General features: G+C 47.9%; 1 protein-coding gene across 2 annotated transcripts in view; it reads right to left on the bottom strand.

The window, feature by feature from the left end:
• Positions 1-6,739: 6,739 nt before the first annotated feature.
• LOC307203713 (alpha-1,2-mannosyltransferase ALG9-like) overlaps positions 6,740-21,853 on the bottom strand; it is a 33,008-nt gene continuing 17,894 nt past the window's right edge. For both annotated transcript variants that reach the window (XM_079954724.1, XM_079954723.1), the window contains 7 exons: positions 18,301-18,423; positions 15,565-15,719; positions 14,770-14,899; positions 13,684-13,831; positions 11,243-11,372; positions 10,587-10,717; positions 6,740-7,748 (listed from right to left, as the gene is read on the bottom strand). In XM_079954724.1, the coding sequence (XP_079810850.1) occupies positions 7,625-7,748; positions 10,587-10,717; positions 11,243-11,372; positions 13,684-13,831; positions 14,770-14,899; positions 15,565-15,719; positions 18,301-18,423 (941 nt within the window). In that variant the 3' untranslated portion in view covers positions 6,740-7,624. The remainder of the gene's footprint in view (positions 7,749-10,586; positions 10,718-11,242; positions 11,373-13,683; positions 13,832-14,769; positions 14,900-15,564; positions 15,720-18,300; positions 18,424-21,853) is intronic.

Consider the following 21,853-nt stretch of genomic DNA (forward strand, 5'->3'; position numbering starts at 1 on the left):
TAACATGTTTGTCCTGAGAGTCAGTGGCTGCCTCTGCAGGCTTGCTGTGAGCAAAGGGGGGGGGGCATTTGGCATATTGAGTAAGTAGGCTTCTGCTTTGGCTGTCCCTGATGGATGGGTAGGGGCAGCCATGTCACCTGTCACTGAATCGTAGAAAGGTATCGAGTCAACTACCTGAAGGAGCAGCCTTTCAGACTGGAAGGACAATGCACGCTTTCTCCCAGGTAAGTGGGGTTACAATGGCAGACTAAACTTTCCGAGTCAAAACAGCCTTATAGCCAGCTTTATCTAGAAACAAATACTGGATCCATTAATCCATTAATAACATTAAGTCATTTCAAGCATGTTGGAAACCCGATATATTTCTGTTCTCACCCTTCCGTTTGGGCGTTCCAAGGCGGTTGCTATTTTTGTGTGGGTTTCCATCACAAACTGGCCAAATCCCGGCTGTACAATTACGGTTGATGGTTGATGATCAGACTTTTACCGTAAGGGAAGTGACTGGGAAACATCTTGGAAAGTGCAGGCCGACCCTTGCTTTGAGGCAACCTCATCTAATCTCCCCACAAATTGGGATGAGTACTCAGCCAGCAAGTTGTTCAGAAGCATCCTGTGATTCCCACTGTCTTACCACATAAATTTGGGGTATGGGTCTGCCCAGTAGTACTCTGGCTGGTTATCCAGATTTTAAAAACAAAACAAAACCACCCTGCAAAGCAATTTACACGCACTTTGTGGTAAGAGGTTGTCTGTAGGATTCAGCCACTGTTTTTTTGTGACTTGACTCCTGGACTTGATGAATGCAGTCCCTCGTTTTCCGAAGGCCATTCGTACATTACGTGTGTCCGACACATATATTCCTCTCTGTGCCAGTATGCTTTTATTTTCTCTTTCTTGTTCTCCAAAGGGCTTACATCAGTGTTTGATTTTTCAAATCTGAACCCTGTGGGAACTGCAGCTGCTTAGAAAATGCAAGCACCTTTGCTAACAAGAGTTCTCACAATAACCCTCCCTTTTATACCAAAATTCCCAGGGATGCTTTGGAAGCCAGTATCCTTCCAAGTCATCTTAATGTTGTAAGCTTTCAGGCACCCACCTCTACAAAGCAAGGAATTATGTGGATATGGGCGGGGGGGGGGGTGTTCTTCGTACCACCAGTTACAAAATATTATGATCATTCCTGTCTCTGCGTGTTCTCCGGCTCTCGGCCTGCAATTCTTGCCTCGTGCCCCCGATGCACTTCAAAGCCCTTTGGCTCCTGCTCCTGCCTCTCTTTTATCAGATATTTATTTATCCTTGTTCCAGTTCAAAGTCCAAAACCTTCCAGTCTTGTTTTGTTAACATTTCCCCCCCCCCTCAAAAACAAGCGCATTTTTGATAAACAGCCAGCAGGGCTGGGCTGAGCGTTCTCTTTGTGTGGTACCAAGGAGAATTTATTCTGGCACTGCGCGGATCCCATCACAGTTGCTCATGAGGAGCAGCGAAGGTTGAGCAGCTCGCCTTCTCCCTATTTGTTCCCTACTTAACATGCATGCCAGACCTCTTTATTACTTGCTGTGTTTTGAAAAATAGGGGTCAGGTAAATGGCAAGCCCTTATTGGGGAGCACAGTACGATCCCCAAACACCCCACTTCTTCACATTATTAAAAAACGAAACGAAAAGTGAATCTGGTATTCTCGATGCCACGAATAAACTATTAAAGGTATAATAAAACACCAAGTGCCGTTCAGTGAAATTAGCAACCGGAAGCCTCTGCCTCGAGAAATTTCCAAACATTCGGCAGCCAGGGAAGTAGACATGGGCAAATACCCTTATACCAATTTGTGCCAGGAATGAGGGATTTTATGCAAGGGGCTCCCCACATAAAGGGACATTTGAGCAATGGTTTAAAGGAAGGAAAGGTGGTGGCCCCCTGGCAGAGGCAAGGAAGGGGCCACTGCTGCTTTTGCTTCTCCCCAATTCAATCCCTGGGGCACGGCTGGCACTGTGAGTTAAACCACACAGCCTAGGACTTGCCGATCAGAAGGTTGGCGGTTTGAATCCCCGCGACAGGATGAGCTCCCATTGCTCGGTCCTGCTCCTGCCAACCTAGCAGTTCGAAAGCACGTCAAAGTGCAAGTAGATAAATAGGTACCACTCCGGCGGGAAGGTAAACAGTGTTTTCGTGCGCTGCTCTGGTTCGCCAGAAGCGGCTTAGTCATGCTGGCTACATGACCTGGAAGCTGGATGCCGGCTCCCTTGGCCAATAAAGCTAGATGAGCGCTGCAACCCCAGAGTCGGCCACAACTGGACCTAATGGTCAGGGGTCCCTTTACCCTTTAATTCAATCCCTGGTGTCAGCTGGTAGGGCTGGGAATGCCCCATCTGAAACCTTGGAGAGCCACTGCCAGTCAGTGCTGGTGAGGCTGAGATAGATGCATCATTAGTCTGGCTTGGTAAATGGCAGCTTCCTGCATCTTAAGGGCCATATAGCTCAGCAAGGGGGGATTTGCTTGCCCACAGAAGGTCCCGCTTCAAATCCCAGCAACTCCCGTTAGGACTGGGGAAACCTCCCGTCTGAAACTCTGTGGAGAGCTGCTGCCAGCCAGTGCGGGCAATGCTGAGCTGGAGGGACCGATTCTCTGACTCGGCATATATAAGGCAGCTTCCTCCCTTTGTCATTTATGTGAGAGAGCAGGCGAGTTGCACGCTGCGAGCTGTTTCCAGCTGGCAAGCTGCTGCAGCCCCGAGCCCAGCGCGAACTCATTCTTTCCATCTACAGCGAGGCTTCGCAACAGCAGGGGGATTAATGCAAAGAGGCAGCTTGCTCGCCTCCCTCCGTGCTTCACCCACCAGCTCATCGCCCCCATAAAGAGGGAGGGGAGGTCGTCACTGGAAAGTCAACGTTAGTGCTTCAGACAGAGAGAGGTAGCCGGGCAGGGTGACCTGTGGACAGAGAGCAGGATTGTCTGTTTTTCTCCTGCAGAGTGAGCGGGCTGAAGTTGTCACAGCGCTCTCTCGGATGCGAATCCAGAGGGAAACAAGAGCTCTTCTGAACGCAGATTGAGGCAGCAACTGGGAGGCAGCCAAAACCAACGCCAAGGCCTCAGGCTCCCTGGAGAAAGGGTCGCTGCATTCCTGGCGGCTGCCTGGTCACAAGGTGAGCCTGACGGTGACGCAACGTTGTCTGTTTACTGCCAGGAGTGAGCCCAGGAAAGAGCCTGCCCTGAGCAGACCCTTGCGGTGCCAAGGCGAACTGAGGTCAAGGCTCCTCCTTCTGGAAGCCAGGCAGGGGGTGACGAAAGACCGTGCTAAGGAGGCAAGGCCTCTCAAGTGCTGTAAAGGTGGATTTGGTGGGAAGTGAAGGGGGATTTCCCCCTTTTATTCCAATGGCCTAGTGTGTTTTGAGCATAGGGTGTTTTCCAGAGGGGACAAGTGCTGGCTGGTTCTCAGGCCCGAGAACTTCTGCTGAGAGGGGGAAGGACAAATTGCATATTTCACGCCTGTAGGGTGGAAGGCAGGGAGACCAACAGTAGGTGGCGCCAGAGCCAATGAAAGTGGAGCCACCCTGAGCTCTTGTAGGTTGAAAGCAGACAGGTTGCTGGGGCAGTGCCCCCTTTTCCCCTAATGCAGCAGCCTCTACTGCTCACAACCCCTTCCATGCACAGACTGGCAGGTGGCTTTTCAATGTTGACAATGTCCTCTGCTGTACCTGAAGGCAGGATGAAGAGCACCTGTCACACCTCATGGTCCACATAGCTCTGTCCTCCAGTACCACCACCACCCCCTTCCCTTCCCACCCCACCCGAGTGTTGCCCGAGGCAGCTTCCTCCCTCTACCCGATATTAGGGCTGGCCCTTCTAGTTCCCCAACTCCAGATTACTTCTGTCCCCTAGTGAGCCCAATGAGGGGAGGGACGGGATGGGAGTGATTTGACCTCTGCAAATCAACAGACATAGTGGCTCTTGGAAAGTGTCAGGCAGTGGGGTTAAGGGGAAAGGATTATCCATAGATAACACATTTTTCAGTAGCTGTGAGATTTTATCGCGTGTTATTTTGCTGCCTTCGCCTTTTCTTCTTTGAGATTAAGAAATCCACAGGGCGAACCTCTGGATCCAATGCTTTCTCTGGATGAATTAGTTTTCTATGCAGTTGAGAGTGTTTCCCCACAAGGGACATTAAAACCTGGACACACACCCTTGGCCTCAGTTGGGATATGCAACCCAGCAAAAGCTTCCCCATTGATTTTATATATATATATATATAGTGGTCTGAAGAGGGTGACTCTTTGGTAAGTTATCTTGATATTTTTTTGAGAGATTGAAAAGTTGTATTGCAAGAAGAGAGAACATTATCCAGCAACCATAGAACAGCAGAGGGTAGGTATTTTGGGGGAGGCAACAGCTCTGCTGGAGCGATATGTTTGCACCACAAGCTGATGCCTGCCATGCTGACTCACAAGCTTAGTGGGCACAATAGATTGTAACTGGTGTGTGAACTGCTGTAGAGACAACCTGGAACCTCCTCAGAATTTGGTGCTGGTCCAGAAACCCCACCCTGCTTGTGTTCCAGGGTCTGTCAGTTTGATTCGTAATCCACATGCAGCTGCTTTGTTGTTATGCTTAATAATGTTAGGCAGCCCTGAGGGAATGCACAATGTTTCACCCATTAGGCTGAATACACCCTGTTGTAAAACACACTTTGATTCTCTTAGTAAGACCTCCTTTGGGCAGCCCTGCAGTGAGGTTTCTCTCACTGAGAAAAAGGTGTAGAAAATTTGGTCATAGATCATTGGTAGAGCCTCTGCCTTGAATGCAGAAGGCCCTGGTTCAGTCCCTCCCAACTCTAGGTAGGGTCAGGAGAGAACCAGTTCTGGTTGATGCCCATTGAGACCATTAGGGCAGAAACAAAGCTAACAGGCAGCGCAGCCAGAGCCAATGGCAGGTAGAGACATCTCTTGATTGGTTGCAAGCAAAAAGGTAGGCAGGTGCAGACTAGCTGAGGTCAGAGCTTTTTAAGGCTGTGCCCTGTTAGCCCTAACAGAGTAGCCTCCACTAGAGGTCACCCTGCCTGAAACCCTCAAGAACTGCTGCTAGTCAGTGTAGACAATGCTAAACTAGATGGGTCAATGGCAGCTTCATATCAGTGGACCTGGGTCACTAGCAGGAAGGAAATACTGGCTCCAGGTCTTAGCTGCAAAAGGATTCTTTGGTCATTAATGTGATCGCTCAGAAGTCGGGGAGGGGGTGTGCCCAAGCTTTAATTGAAGCATGCAAAGTCAGCTTTTTATTGCAAGTTCCTGATAGTGACAAATATTAAAACTCGGGCAACAACAAAGTTCTGTACTGGATGTCAAAGGTTAGTTGAGCTGCAGGAGAAGAGGAATTCCTAAGAAGCAAAGAGCCTCTTATTTTCTCTGGCCAGCACCCCCTAGTTGAGAACTGTGGCAAAAAATAACTGATCTTTATGAGCAGATCTTGTATTGAGGCAGCAGTTTCCTAATCTAATAATAGGCCCCGAGCTTGTTGATGGCATGATTCATGCTGCATTGCATAAACCAGCTGGAAGGGTCGCTCCAGTCTCCAGAACATCAGCTCGAGACATCGTGACTAACAAAACTCTCAGCTGCTCTCTGCCTTTCTGTACATAGCAAGGCACACGTGAGCCTCTTCTTTGCCCTACTGAGCAAATGGGGACGGAGGCCACGCATGCACGGTTGCACCAATGTGCAAAAGCTCTTGTGGTGAGGACGATATGCCTTCATGCAGCCTGCTTTGTGTAGCAAGATATTCCTAGCTGTTATGGAGGGTTGAATTTTTTTGCCTTTTGCAAAGCTGTTACAAGGCACAGGAGAGCACAGCTTTGGGGTGTGGGCAGGAGAGAAGCCAGTGCTGTTTAGAAGGACTAAAAGGGCAATCAGCAAGTACAGTGTTTAAATGGGACCAGCACTCTCCTATTTCTTCTCTAAAGTATGTTAAAAGGGAAAAAAAAAATCACCAGATTCTGAATCAGGCCACACTGGAGATCCCAGGCAGCCTCTGCTGTTTCCAAATAGGGACCGACTCAGCTGTGGAGGGAGAGGCTAGCAGCTCTCCTTAAGTCTGTTTCTGACACAACCCTTTCTCTTCTCCTCTTCACAGCTTTGCCCAGCCACATCTCCTGCCCTTCCTGTGAGGATGATGCGCCAGTTTTCCAGATTCGCAACCTCTGTGTGTTGTTCCAGTGTTGGGGTGGAGATGTTCATTCAATCCCACTTCTGGCCACCCTGGTGGCAATGAATCTTCAGCCTGCAGCCCTGCTCCCATGTGAAATATTTAGTTACGTTGCATTTTCTTCCTTACAATTCAGGTGAACAAGGTCAAGTGACCAAAATCAACTCATTTGCTTCTGGGACTGGCTTCCTCAAACATTTCTTCAGAATAACATGTTTTGTGATTTTTTTTTAACATGCGTAAGTTTAGGGTGAAAAATCATCTGCTGCCTCCCACTTCTTCAGGGCCCCCGGCTAGATGCATTAGCTGTACATGGTGAAGGATAGTCTCATTGGATGCTTAAAATGTCAGCTCTAGCCTCAGAAGGGAGACCTTGGCCTTCCCGTCATGAAATAAATCACCTGTTGCTCTCACATGTCGTCAGCACTTTTCTCATCTACTTTTGAGGCTGTGGATGATGCAGTTAGACTGGAGCTTTGGGTGCATGAAAGACAGAGAGAGACCAACACACGCACTTTCCTTCCACATCTAAAACTGCATTGGGGGGGGGGGTACAAGCCTAATTTTTAATCACTAATGACACACTTTCATAGTACATACAGTGCAGACTGAATGAGAAGCCACTGTATTCCACAGCGAAAGGTGTGCAGTGAGGAGGAGATCCCCCTTCCGCACTTTACAAAGCCAGACATTTCACAAAGAAGCTAGAATGTAGAGGTGGGTGAAAGGAAACTTAAAACAAAAAAACACCCTACACAAACCTGTGTTTTGGCAGCAGCTGACAAGACAGACAATGGAGGTTTTTAAAATAAAAACCCACTCATGCACAAGTCAATGTTTCACTAAATTATGTAATTAACAGAGTCACAGTTCTCGAAAGTGCAAGTTATTTCTGCTCCATCTGAGTCAAGGAGGGCCTTTTCCCCTGAAGACCCACCAGGGAGCGTTGTGCATTCCTGCTGGTGAGGCTGTTTTCTCTCTCCAAAAGGCCTCTTAAAACACACACATACACCCCCCTCCCAAAATAAAAACTTCCCTCTGGGGTTGGCGAGATGTTCTGTGGTGGAGGGGAAATACTGAAAGACCCACAGCAGCCCCAGGCTACCTCTCAGCCAGGACCTTGGTAAACGTTCGCACAAACCAAGATTTTTGCTCCTGTTTACTCCTCAGCAAGATGACGCCTTGCTCATACTTTCCAGGAGTTCCTGAAAGCGAAGCAGAGCCCCCAAACAATGGCAGATCAGGTGGTCAGTAATATTGCAGCACAGCCAGCCAAAAAAGGGAAACCTTCCCAAGCATTTCCCTACCCACCCACCACAGCCACTGCCACTGCCACTCTTACAAAAAATGGGAGTGGGCAGGTGGGATTGAGACACCTGAAGAAGAAGCCAGCATCTTCGGCCGGTTCTCGTTGGATCCCCAGAGGCTCGAGCTAGCCTCCAGCTTTCTTCCTGGCTTGCTTGAAGCGCCGAGGCTTCAGGATGGTATAGTTCATGTACGTTGTGTGCTGGTGGGACAGGAAGGGGATGTAGAAGGCCCGAAAGAACTTTGAGGACCTGGAAAACCAAGGAAGCTTTTGAAAATAAAATGTATGACACACGCATTGCTAGCTATTAATAGCAAACTTGGTGGTGGGAAGGCACCAAAACAGGCCTACCCACAGAGAAAGTGAGGGTTTCTAAGACTCCCTAGATATGCAGGGGGAAATTGGAACATTAAGGGCAGTTGAACATCACTTATAGGGAAAGGAGAACAAAAAAGAATTTGACAGGGAGGGCTGGCCTGCTTAAAGCCCCTGGTAGCTTATTGTATGCTTGAGGGTGTGGGGAAGTGCTAAGGCGGCTAGTGGGGAATGGGGAGGGTCTCCTTGGTTTAAAAGTGCTGGCACATGCCTTTGCTGCCTCAGCTGGGATCCCTAATCCATCCTGCCCTTTCCTCCCCCAGAACTGGAGCGCTCAGCCAATGCAGAATTAAATGGACCCAGACAAAGCTGCTGCCTGAGTAGCATAATTAGTCGATGGCTCTGAGTGCTCTCTAATTCAATTAGCAGCACCATTTATCAAAGCCAACTGAGAGTTACCACGGCACTGGCTGACGTCAATGGGGGACTCTTTGTGTCCCAGAAGCCTCTGGTTCAGCAAGCATGAATCGAGCAGCCAGGGTCATTCAGTTTCCCAGAGAAGAGGAACAGTAGTTGTGAGAAAGATAAAACGCATTCGTCAGGCAGCAGGCGCAGAGTGGCAGCCCAAAGCAGCAGCCCCCACTGGCTCTCCTGTGTTTGTGCACTGGTCCCTCCTACCCCAGCCTCCAAGCCCAAAATGTTACTTGAAAACCCATATCTCAGCTACAGCCCTGCTATATTACTACATTTTCACAAATAGTTTCAAGAGCAGAATTGTGGCACTCTCAGGTACAGAATGCAGCAGGAGCAGCTAAACTTAAGGCCCACCCATGTAGAAATTCCCTGAGAACACTGAGCAGTGGTCATGGTCAGGCTGGTGGTTTTTTATTTACACAGTGCCTGGAGACCACAAAGGGGGGGCAGAGAAACAGACAGTTGTTAGTCCGCATTCTCCCCTTGAGGGTTCAGGAGTTAGGCAGCTGGCTGCGCTGCAGTGGAGGTCAGCCGGGCTGAGAGAGGGGCAGCCAGCCAGAAGTTCGAGTCCGTTTGCAAGCAGCCACGTGACCTCCCCTCTCCCTCCATCTCCTCGGTCAAATTCCAGTCTCTGAAAACAGCCAATAGCTATTAACAGATCCATTCCCCTGCACACACCCGCCACTCTCTCTTTTTGGAACCGCTATGTTTGGATCGACGGAGCAGCTGCCAGATCTAGAGGCTGCCAAAATCCAGCATGCCCCCGGCTCTCGCTCTTCCTCCCTCTGAACCAGGAGCAAGCAGTAACCAGCTGTCACTGCTACAGGCAAGTCAATGGAGGGTCTTCCACCAGGTTCCCATAAAAAGGAAGGAGTGGAAAGGGCTCAGGGCTTCAATTCATGCTTGCTGCTTAGAATATTCAGGGATTAAACTTATGCCAGGACTGAGCCCCAGTAACTTTTCAGTTTTTAAACCTCCCTTTTCCCTTTGGAACATATAAAATAATGAAAGTGACACTTCCTCTGAGCGTGTGCAGAACAAACACATCTGACATTTGAGGAAAGGATTTCCCCAAGGTGAGGAGGGCAGACTTAAGGTCAGATATCTTTCTTTTCAGAAACTAAAGCACTGGAGATATGCATTGACAGTGAGACAAATATGTTTTGCGAATGAATAAGCCAAACCACAGTGAAAAATACCACTTCATCACACATAGAATTATTGCCAGGCTGCACAAGCTATGGAATATTTAACACCATGTAATTTCTTCAGATTCAGTATTGGCAGAAGTGGCCAAGGATGGAAGCAGCTGCTTCGGATGCTGCCTCTCTGGGTCGCCAGCACAGTCAGCTGAACCTCTTCCTGCCAACCCCCCCCCCCCCGAGCTGCCAATTGAGATACTCCAGCAAGCTGGTAACCTATTAACACATCTCCCACTGCCACCTTCCTTGGGGAAATTCTCACAGAGCTGGCTTCCCATCCACCCACTGATCAAGCTTTTTATTTATTTTTTTAAAATAACAATTCTCGATCATGCTCTTATCTTTTAAAATATATAAAGAGAAAAGCGTGGGGAGTGCTGGGGAAGCCAGACAGCTGTGAACACTTCTGAGGAGCCAGACATGTCGCAGCCATCAACGTGAGGCTGGAAGGGGAAGAGGAAGTGGATTGCATGGGACCCAAAATCCCACCCTCAGTGTCTCATGAGGCTGGCAGATCTTTCCTGAAAGGTGAGCCCCCCTCGGACCAGTAGACTTGGGAGCAAAACTTCAGCCAGAACAGTTGCCGAGAGGAAGAGGATGACACAGGGGAACTGCAAATTTAGAAGTGAGGGGATGTGATTAACTTCACACCTCAGTAATCTTTTTAGCAGTCTACAACTCACTTGCAAGGGAAAGGGGGGAAGGAAGGAAGAAGGGTGCTGCTGGCTGCCAACAGTCCTCCCTGCTGGGGGGGAATTCCTTCCTTCTCGACCTCTAGCATGACTCAAACCCTGGGCCAAGTCATCCCAAAAGGAAACTTTATTGAAAATCCACCAGCAGTGCAGGCTGTTGCCATTCCAAACACCACTGTCATAAGGAGTAGACAGAGCAGGTGCAGTTTGCCTGTGCAGATTAAGAGCGCACACACATGCACACACACACACATGACTACTGCTCCCTTTTTCAGGTAACGACTTTTCCATCCCTCCCTCCCCAAAAGATGCAAGTTCCCGAATTGAGTTTTGCAGAGATCCCTAACTAGGCAGAATGCGCCCCCTATAGCCCTCCTTTTCCCCTTGTGCTTTTCAGCATCTTACCTTGAACTATCCAGGAAAGGCTTGTAAGCGATACTGATCCATTCTTCCCTGTTGGCTGCATACCGTGGCTCCCTGGGTGCTTCGGTTGCAGTGTCTAAATCCACCAGGTAATGGCATTTGGAAATGTCAAACTGGAAGGGAGAGAGGACATTTTGGGTTGGTTCCCATCTCCTACAGGGATGCAGCTCACACAGCATTAAGGCTCCTACTCTTTGCAGGGACAACATCTCCTTGCCTGTCTCATCAGTAGAAGAACAACACTTGGGATGCTTTTCTGCATTACAGCTGTCTCACATATGGACATTTGGGCCACAGGTTGTACTGTGCATAAGAGTTTATGTTTTTAGGACCTGGGTGTGTCTATTCTGCTTGCATCCTGTGACAACTTGGTGACTGAAGTTACGTTTTGTTTTCTTAAAATACTTGAGTGTCCAGGCACTTATCACGGAAACAGCTTTGTCCAAATGCAGTGGCGTCCCCCAGCTATGGCTGCTTATGTTTAAACAGGTACGTAGGAATCCCCCACATGCCAAAGAGAAGTTCTGCCCTGAAAGAAATCAAGAGTGCTATTTCCCATTGGGCACAGCAAGCGTGTCCTGTCCAAGGTACCAGAGAGAGAGAGAGAGAGAGAGAGAGAGAGAGAAGATGCCACTTACGTATCTGGAGGGCTCTTCCTGGTTTTGGTCGTTCATGTCTGTTGGAATGATGCGAGTGGCCATTGGTCCCTTTGCAAATGGTTTTGGCAACTGGCCCCGGAACTCTGATGGAATGAACTGAAGCTGCCAACTGCAGGGAGTAAGAGGGAGGGGGTGATATTAAACCCTGTGGGCTTTTAACTTGCAAGCAAAACGCCACAGCAATAACCCAGCAAGGCAAAGACTGTGAACACAGCTTGGGGTTGCCAGCTGTCCGCTACAGAACAGCTCACCGTAATCTGCAGGCCACAGGAGGAGGATGTGCCTGTGATTCCTTCATGGGTGAATCAGGATTTGGGAGTGGGGTGTGTGTGTATGCATGTTCACAGTCCCATTATCATTAACTGCTCTTCATGTTACATATTCTAGGGGCTTCCCTCGTCAGAGGGCTGCAGACCATGGGGAAATGGAATGCTACAGTTGTGACAGGCCATTGGAGGGGGGCAGTGATAGGGGGAAACGTGCAGCACTCCTGAGAGTGCAAAGAAAACAAAGGCCAGAATCAGGAAAAGAGGAAAACAAACAGGCTCCTGTAGGTACAAAGCCTTGCTAAATTCACATTTTGCCTACAAGCGCCAAGAAAGTTTGCAGCTCAGGTATCATTCGGAGCCCATCTGCTGCAACAGGGTCAGAGCAACCCTGGCAGAAGGTGCTTCAGTGGGGCAGGAGATCCAGAAAGCCTTTTTGTCCTTGATGCTCCTTAACTCATGCTCCAGTGACTCCAAGAACACAGCCCTCGGCTGCTGCCTGAGCCCTAATCACTGGCAAGGCCAGAGCTAATCCCAGCTCTTGCAATGCTGCAGCAGTTTTGACGTAGTCTTGGGCGAGTTTTGTTCCTCTTAATCATCAATCCCTTGTGACGGTGTTGGGATTTAATGCCTCATTCTCTTTCTCTCTTTTTTTAAAGGTGGGGGGGAGAGATATCCATCTGGCGCATTATGGTCTAGGTACCGTTAGGTTATTAAACCCTTGAATTTACAGCTACAGTAACGTCTGTGCAGGCAAAGCTGCCTCGGTTTGAAGCTGAAGGGGCAGGCATAAGCGCAGCCTGACGTGAGCATCAGTGTCACCATGAAAAGCTAAATGCAAAGCTGTGCTAATCAGTAGCACACACAACACACCCAGCCAAAAAAATCCCACTTGAAATTCTGTCTTCAGCCAAATCAAAGTACATTACTGTAGGAGCTGGATTTGGCCATCTGCACTACCTGAGCAAATCTGAATCATGTCTCATCTTTTGAAAAGTCATTTTCTGCAATTATTTGCATAATGGATGCAGATGAGGGGGGGGAACAAGCACCTCACAGAAGCTCCTGTCCCCTTTGTATTATCGGCAGCCATGAGACCTAGAAACCTTGCTTTGTGGGGTTTTTTAATCCTGAAGTGGGTTTTATAGGAAACTGAATTCTGCTCCTAATTCCACATTCTGCATTTTTTTTGCTGCAGTCCTGCAAAATTACTTGTTTCATAAATTTATTTACTGCTTGATTGTAACAAACAAACATGCTCAAAGCGGTTTACAAAAAGAATTGAGCAATAAATATATTAGTAAAAAAATAAAATGAAACATTCGAAAAATTAAACCTGGCAATAAACCAAAAACACATCAAAATTGCAATCTCAACACAACACAACACTGCCCAGTGTTTATGTCACAATGTCCAGGTACTCTCTCCATCTCACCGGCCTCAACACCTTCCTTTGATTCCTGCAGCGGCCAAAAGCAACCCAGTTCTCATCACCATCGGTGAGCCTGGGGGAACTTGGCCACTGCAGCTGTTAATGAGGTTCTCTCTCAAACTATGGAAAACAGCAGCAGATCCTGGTTTCAAATCTTGGTTAAGAGGCAACCTTAGTTAAAAGCTGGCAAACCTGGGAGCCAGAGGAGGACATTGTTCCATGGTCCTCAGTCTTCAGTTGCTGTGTGATCTGCTTTGAAAACTCAGAATGTAAAAAGAGCTCTGCTGGATTAGGACAAAGATCTAGTCCAGTGACCAACCAGATCCTCATGGGAAACTCTCAAGCAAGACATGAGCATAGCAGCAGCATTCTCCCCTCCTGCGATTCCCAGCACCTGGAATTCAGAGGGGAAACTGCTGCTTGTTTATTTTTAACTGATGCTGGTTTGGCTAGTTAGTTTGCTTTTGTTTCTAAGCAGCATTTTCTCTTGTTTTTAGGTTTTACTTTTATCTTGTGCTGCATTAATTTTGTATAAGCCACCTCATGCGCTTTTGAAGGAAGATGGGGCATAAATGACCTGGAAGGCTGACAGTGTTGAGCAGCTGGCATGGACACTGGTCCACCCAACTATTTACTCCTGCTCTATGCTCTAATTGGTTATCTCTTGTGATGAACAGCACCTGCATCCTTGTGGGATAAACCCTGTTTGTGTCTTGACTTACTTATCTGGCAGGAGGAAGCTGCTGGGGAAACGGTGCCATTCCTTCCCCACACAAACGTGAACCGGCCTCCCCTCTGGCACAGTGTGGATTGTGGGATCAGTGGCGATTCTGTGGAATTCTGGATACAGGTCAAGGGGCCCATGGTAACCTAAGAGGAAGAGACACTGCAAGTGAAAAAAAAGGAAGAAGATTTGGCTGTGCCTTTGTGCCTAAACAATTTTAGGAACCCCTTCAAGTCAGCATGAGCTTCCCTGAGCTATGATGAACTGCGAAAATGCCCTTCCCTTGCACTCACCAAAGAGAACCAGAAATTTACACTTTGGAAACTGCTTTGTAAGGAGCCAAGCCACTGGCCCATATAGCTCAGCATCTTATCTACTAGGGATAGAAAACCCCTGGAACTCCAAATATTGGACTATACCACCCAGCATCTCTGACCATTGGTAATGGTGACTGGGGCTGATGGGAGTCAGAGTCCAACAGGCTCAGACCAGCAGTGGCTCTCCAACATTCAGTCAGAAGTCAAGACTCTCCCAGTCTTACTTGAAATGCCAGAGACAATATCTAAACCAGGGACTTCCTCAGTTTCTTAGCCACTATGCCACACCAGCTCTTATGATAAGGCCTTTTAACTTCAAAAGGGACTCCTGTATGTGCTTTGCTAAGCATCCTAGGTTAGCTACCCAATTTCAGAAGACATCTGAAGGATTTTACATTAAATCCCAAAGGCTCTGGGTAGCACACAGTATCCTTAAATCAGGAGAGAAGAAAAAAGGGGCAGGAGAGAAAGAATCAAGAGTTGTTAAAATCCCATGGATACCACCAATATTAACCACCAGCACAGACCAAAAGGCCTGAAAGACTCCCGAAAGATGACTAGGCTCAGACTTTGGGCAAATGGGAATTCCAAAGTTGTGATTCAGCTACCAAGAATGCCATTCTCCGCAGATGGCATGCTGATGGTCAGGTGTCTCCTGCTCCATGGTTTCTGGATAAGGGAGGAGTAAGCTACCCCTGAAATCCATAACGATGTTTGTTTGTCCACCTGGGACTAATAAGCAGCAGGGCAGCCTCTCCAGAACCCACCTCTGAACAAAGCTACAGAGCGCGACAAGGACAGGAGCCCAAAGACAAAGATGGTCCCCAGGGCCAGCCAGTTTGAAGAGACCGTGTAGTGCTCCAGGCGGTAACGTTGAAATATGAAGTGGTAACATTTCTAAGGAAGGGGAGAGAGAAAAGTAAAATATGAATGTCATTTAGACTACAACAAGGGGAGGGGGGAATAGAGCTCATTTCAATAACCCAGTGGTGGAAGATGGTGGGTGCTGCAAAGAAGCCTCTAACAGCCTTTCCATAAGATTATATTTCTGCACAAGTTCGGGAAATACAAAGCGGAATGGGATGGTGCAGCTGGCGCTCTCCTTATGTTGCCATCATCCCTGGCCACTGGGGCTGAAGGAGTTGTGGCTCAAAACCTCTGGAGAGTACTGGGTTGGCAAAGGCTGCACTGGAGCATCACTGGGAGACAATAGTGTGGACTTATTTTGGTGCCAGCTGCCCACTTTTATACTTTTTTTTTGGCACAACCCCAGACCAATTTTGAGAGCTCCCAGCCCAGGACTCCTGTTTGCAGCTGGGACCACAGGAAGAAAAAGGCTCCTTGTGTGTTCCTGGATAGCACAGATTCCTGCAAACCTCTCTCTCTCTCTTTTACTATTGCTTCATGCCAACTCTTGAGGATACATGGAAAGCTCATGCGTCAAGAAGGGAACTCAGAGCAATGTGGTGAAGGGGGAACCACCTAGCATGAACATGGCTTTGCTTAGGTGTGGGCCCTCTCCACCTGCACCCATACTCAGCCATCGCCACCCCCAAACGCACCTGAAGGGCAGAGAGTCCTACAGCGCCACATAGGCAAATGAGGGGGTAGATGGGATACAGAAACCTCTCTTCTTTGTGAGGCTGGCTGAAGAAAATCAGGATCCAGATGTACATGGGAGAAAGCGTCAGCCAGTAAGGCCGTCCCAGATTCTGAACTGGAAGAAACAAAAAAAAAAGGGGGGGGGGGTTAGCTCCAGAATGGGAGAGGCTCAAGGACAACCAAGGCATTTGGTTCAGGACCCCACCACACCCTTATCTTGGAATGCAGCACTTTGCTGTTTATTTCAGCTCTCTGTTGGGCTTTTGGGTGGGGAAATCTGATGCGGGCTTCATAGGCTGCGTACACACTATGCCTTTAAAGCACATTTGATGAATGTTTTCTCCCTCAAAGAATTCTGGGAAATGTAATATGTTAAGGGTTGCTGGGAAATGTAACTCTGGGAGGGTGCCCATAATTCTTTTAGGGAAATAATGAATGTGCTTTAGAGGTATACACAGTCACACATGAAGGCACTGTAACTCTGAAGACCACCACTGGCAGGGGAGGATCACTCCTTCATGCTCTGTTTGTGAGCATCCATCTGGCTGCTGCTAGAAATGGAAAACTGGGCTAAGGAAACCCTTGGCCTAATCCAGCAATGCCCCTCTTGCATCCTTATCATCAGGCATGACCCAGCTTTATGGAGCTTGCTTTATGGAGCTCCGATGTGAACCCTGAGCTGCATAGGTACAGGGGCTTCTGCCATTTCTCCTCTGTGCCAGTGGAAGTGCCTGGTACACAGCTATTAAATACATCTCAAAGCCACCCGATCTTGGGCAAAGGTATATGATTAATGCATATACCTCAAATTTCACAAATAAATACTTTCCCCCAGGCTTATAAGCAGAGCGATAGGAAAAACGAGAACAGTCTTTGATTTACCAGCTACCTGGTAGGTGTTGTGGAAGTTCATCCAAGGGGGAATTCTAAGGAGCCTAAGATGTTGAAAGAAAAATGTGCTTGCTTAGGGGCGAGCACTTCTAAAACCTCCAACGCTTTGTTACGGCAGCAACAGAGTACACCGAGAACTCTGAACGCACATTCTCTGTCTTGAAGGAAAACAAAACCAAGGCACCACCTCCCTTGTCTCCCCTCGAATGAAGCAGGAAGTCATTTATTTGGAAGTAACAGCAATTACTTCAATTTGCAAGGGCTGCAGAGGCAGCTCAATATATGTCAAAATCCTGAATTGCCCCCAAAAGGAAAAGCTTGGGGTGTTAAAGCAAATCAGGATTGCACAGCGCTTCACAAAGCCCGTGAGAACAAGGCGTGCAACTGAAGGGACCCCCCCTGCCGCCGCTTCGGGACACAATCTGCTAAGCAGAAAGGCATGAAATGGGTAGTTACAGCAGCCTCCACTACTGGGCTTGGCTGGCAAGAGGCCTTTATGGTTCCCACAGTGCATGCGGCGCCCTCTGCAAAACGTGAGCGCTTAGTGCACTCTAGTGGACATCCCTGGAAGTACAAGCCTTCATTTCAGAGATGGGCAAGACAGAAAGACAAACATGGTCCACCAGTGGACCGCTGGTTAGTATCTGGCAGACACCCCCCTCCCCAGTGCCCCTCTGGTTTCTAGGATTTTTTTGTTTGTTTGTTTCAAAACAAAGAATGCTGGAGTTTTTCAGAGCTTGGTCTGATCCAGAATAGCACTCCTTGTGCTGTTAAGCAGGTGAGCCTTCTCAGGAACACCTAGCAGGAACAAGTTACGCCTTAACCATTTAGAGATCCGGAGTATATGCTACCACCTTTAAAAATTCACTCACATCAGTGACCTCCAGGGATGCTGGTAACAAATAAATACATTGGGCCACAGCAGAGTGAAGCCAGCCCACCCCTGTGGAAAACCAGGCTGGGGTATGTTTTGAGTTACTCTATCCTTGTGGTGTTTTTCAAAACTAAAATGTGCAAAGAAGGAACTTGCCTGTCTGCCCTGTGGCAAAGCTGGGCTGCTGCCATTTGCAAGTTGTTTAACTTTTATAAATACTGGATAAGCAAGCCTGCAGCTAGCAAAGAAATTATTTTTTTAAAAAAGTAAAATAAACATTTCTGAGGCATCAGGGCAGTAGGGGACCAGGCAGGGGTTGTGGAGGCAGGCTTGATGCTTTTTTTAAAAAAGCAGTCCTGATTGGAGAACTGGTGCCCTTTGATTGCACATAGCCACTGACATACAGAACAAGAATTTCAGAATGGGGGGAGAAGAAAACAGAAAGCAGCGAGGTTGCATAAGCAAGGCACACTTCATTCATGTTAAGTACTTATACTCTGCTTTTAAATTTAACAAAAAGCTTCCAAGGTGAGTAACAGCCACCAGCACTAGCCAAAGAAGAAGATACAAGGAGTTGCAGGCAGACATCAAAGTTCCTGCTCCCCAGCCTTTGGAAAGTCCTGCTCAAGCTCCACTTGGACTTCCAGGATTCCAGCAAAAGCCACCTCAAACTTCTAATGCTTTTCTGGCGATCATAAGGGCTAGAATCCTACTTCAATTTTTTGTGGCGGGTAATAGCAGGTTCTCGGCACACAAAATTCCGCCTGAGGTTCCCTGGCTGCCCTGTCCTTCTGTGGCTGCTCTGAACACTTGCAGTCAGGAAGGATTTGGCCAATTCCACCTAATGAAGTTGCGCTTGCAAGCAAGCTGTCGCCTGACAGTCATACCATAGCTTCTAGCTGAGCTCCCAAAAACACACCGCAGCACTCACCATGAAATTTCTGCAGCAGACTTTCCATGAGGGAGGTCAGGGGTAAGGCCAGGAGTGCCAGCACAAAGGCCACGTTGAAGTTCAGAAAGCCATTTATGAAGTAGAAAGACCAGGGCTCTGTACCTAAGGGAGGCAAAGAGAGAAGAGAAAATTGGGAGGGGGGGGAATGTTGCAAAGGTGTAATATTTCCATACAGACTCCTGAAGAGGGCTCGTGATGCCCTTCTGCAGTCAGGGCCTATCACTTGAGACAGAGACTCTCCAAGGCAATAGCAAAGTTCTGGACCCAGCAATTCCTCTGGCCTCTCCAGAACATAAAGAGCAGCCCTCTAGCCAAAAGGTCCAGCAGACGCCTCTGGGAATCCCACATGCTGGGCCTGAATGCCACAACTTTCCCCCATGGTTCCTCCCCAGCACCCGTTATTTCAAGATATACTGCCTCTAGAATTGGTGGCTTCCTATAGTCATCAAAACCAATAGCTATTATATCCTCCTCACACATTACTTTTTATTTTTTAAGCTCCTTGCTTATTTGCTTATTTTAAGTGTTCACCTAAGATGTAAATGTGACGTTCAGGTGTGAACTTTCATATCGGACAGAGATGTTTGTCAAGAGAGCAGGGATGAACTGCAGCTCACTTTTAAGGGGGGGGGGACAACCCATAGTAAATACAGGCTCCTTGCTCAGCAACACCTGAAATGACAACTGACAATCTGCAAATTTCAACCAGGAAGCAACAGGTAGCAAGAGTCCAAATATTATTTTCCCCTCAAAACAGGTTAATACGTCCTGTAACATGCTGGCCATAATTATCATTGCTCCTTTTTCTTCACATATCAGCCTTCCCCAACATGGTGCCCTCCGGATGCTTCAAATTGCAACAGCCATGCCGGTTGGGGCTGATGGGAGTTGTTCTTCAAAACATCTGGAGGGCACTAGTTTGGGGAAGGCTGTCACACAGAGTCATGCAGAAAGGGGAAAGGGTGCCTTGCTCTTGGGGTCCTCAGCAATTCCAAGGCAGCTGACCTTCCCCCCACCTGCCATGGCAAAGAACGAACGGTTCTTCTTTCTCTTCCTCCACCCCTTTAATTCTTTAGCAAAGGTGCTTTCCCAATTTAGAAGGCTTGGCAGAGGCACAGGAGATTCAAGGGATTAGAATAGTTCTGGGGTAACGCTGCATTGCGTAGTGGAGCTATAAAAAGCATGCAAGGAACAAAAGACATCGCGGTTCCACCTCAATTTAGAACGATTCATCCAGCAGCTGGCTGCAGACAGCCCTGTGAAGCAGACAACCTTCACGACTTGCTTCAGCTGATCTCTTCTTCTCCTTTAAGACCCATGGCTCTCTCAAGAACAAGGGCAGCCCCCCCCCTTTAAAGAGGTGCAGAAGGTTGCTGGAGGGAAAATGGGGTTTTCTGCACCCTTCCTAGGCCAGTGTGTATTTGGGGAAGTCATGATCCCCAACAGAGCAAAGTCAACAGCCCAAAGGCCAGCAAGACAGTCATCTATTTGTGGGGGTTTCTGAACTTGCGGGTGAACATTCTCTAGGAACAGAGGCCTGTACCACCTGCCGCCTAGTAGAGTAAAAAGGATGACATTGTGTGTCTTTGCCTTGCTTTCGTCTCCTGGGGGGCTTCTTCAGTAGCAAATTGCTATGAGCTTTTGTATCTTTGGAGTGGGGCTTGTTAAGTTTTAGGTCAATATGGCCACCACGTTACCCAACACGGTTCTAGCACAAGGTAAGAGCATTGCCACTGCTATGTGGATTATCAAGCAGCATGGAAGCATGGAAGCTAAGAAGCACTCCAGTAATGCCAAGAGCCAAGGTCACACTCACTTTAGTCCTCATTGCTTCCTGAAACTAAACCCAAGATTACATTCTTTTCTTACTTCCTTGTCTCCATTTTCCTCTCCTCTGTCAATTGCTATGCTTCTGCTTCTCTTCAAAATTTATATCTGATCCACACTGGGCCTATGTTAGCCATGTCTACTCTGAGTAGGACTAAGGTAAAGGTACAGGGAACCCTGACCATTAGGTCCAGTCGTGACCGACTCTGGGGTTGCGGCACTCATCTCGCTTTACTGGCCGAGGAAGCCAGCGGTACCTATTTATCTACTTGCAGTTTGACGTGCTTTCGAACTGCTAGGTTGGCAGGAGAAGGGACCAAGCAACGGGAGCTCACCCCGTCACAGGCACTGGCTAAAACCCTTTAATCTTATCTTGGAAGTAGAAAGTATGATGCATTAAACCAGTTCAGGATTCTGCAAGGTGACAGTGGATAATAACGGGTTGCATGTACTGGATCAAAACAAGAGCATGGTGATGAGGTTTATGGGCAGCAAGAACAGATGACAGCAGCATATCCCAAATTCCAAGGTGCTGGCGTCGCATTTTTCACAGCCTTGGTGACAAATATAAATTCCAGCCCTGAGGAATAATTACAGGAAAAGGAAAAGAGTCTTCTTTTTCTGACCATCAGAAGACCTCTTTCAAGCCTTGTTTTGTTTCCCCTTGCAAACATTTAGCCGCAGCCATGAGATCTAGAAACTTGCTTTTTAAAAACAAAAATTAAAATGCCAGATTCCATGCCTGAGCATTGAACCCAGATGGATGAGACAAACACGAAATCTTACTTCAAAGTCAGAACAAACAAACAAAATCCATCCAGACACATCCGACCTTGAGTCATCCTTGAGTGTGTGCCTCGGTGACACTGTCTAAACGCACACAGTATTCTGCTCTTCATCATGTTTCCAGGCGAGACAGTATTAAAGCAGCTCTCTCATTAGCATGAAGATGTTACATAAGCGTCATTCTGAGTAAGACACATCAGAATTTCACTGGTCCCCTGAGGACAGCAGAGCCAGCTCATGCTCATGCATGGAATGTGTAAAGGTCAGGCTCAATACAGTGACAGAGAGAAGAGGCTCCGAGGTCCAACAGTGATGTGTGTCTGGAATCATTGTGCAGAGATGAAGGACTCACAGAAGGACAAAGATCAAGCTGCTGTTACAGTCACAGCCACAGAGCCAGAAGCTGCAGTCTTACATACATCATTGCCTCCCACTCAGAGTCTGGGGAACACCTCCAAGACCTGGGATAACCACTGTCAGTACAGAGTAGCCAGTATGGAGCTAGCTGAACCCAAAAAGTATGACCCCAATGTAAGACAGGTCCTTATAAAGGAATAAATGAAGGCAGTAACCAACTCAGCCGAAACATCTCACAGGAAACTAAATTTGCTTCCCAACCCGCTGCATAAATGTCCTCATTTTGGACTTATTCACCGGCAGTTTCAGAGAAGGTTAGACTCACCAAAACCCCTATAGTCCACAAATTCCCATAACTACATACTGCCTGCCTGCTTCCTGCTGTATATTTCAATGAGACCAGCTGTCTGCATGGCGGAAATCCCATTTCAAGCCTGCAGGTGGTGCATCTCTTTACCAAGGTAAAACATCTCTTCTTATGCTTCAGATTAAGTTAAGAAGTTCCAAACTAAGAGCAAGTTCAGGTGTCCCTTGATCCCTCAGAGGCCGCAAGACTGTATCA

Source organism: Podarcis cretensis (assembly GCF_951804945.1).
Source record: "Podarcis cretensis genome assembly, chromosome: 15".
Lineage (NCBI taxonomy): Eukaryota > Metazoa > Chordata > Lepidosauria > Squamata > Lacertidae > Podarcis > Podarcis cretensis.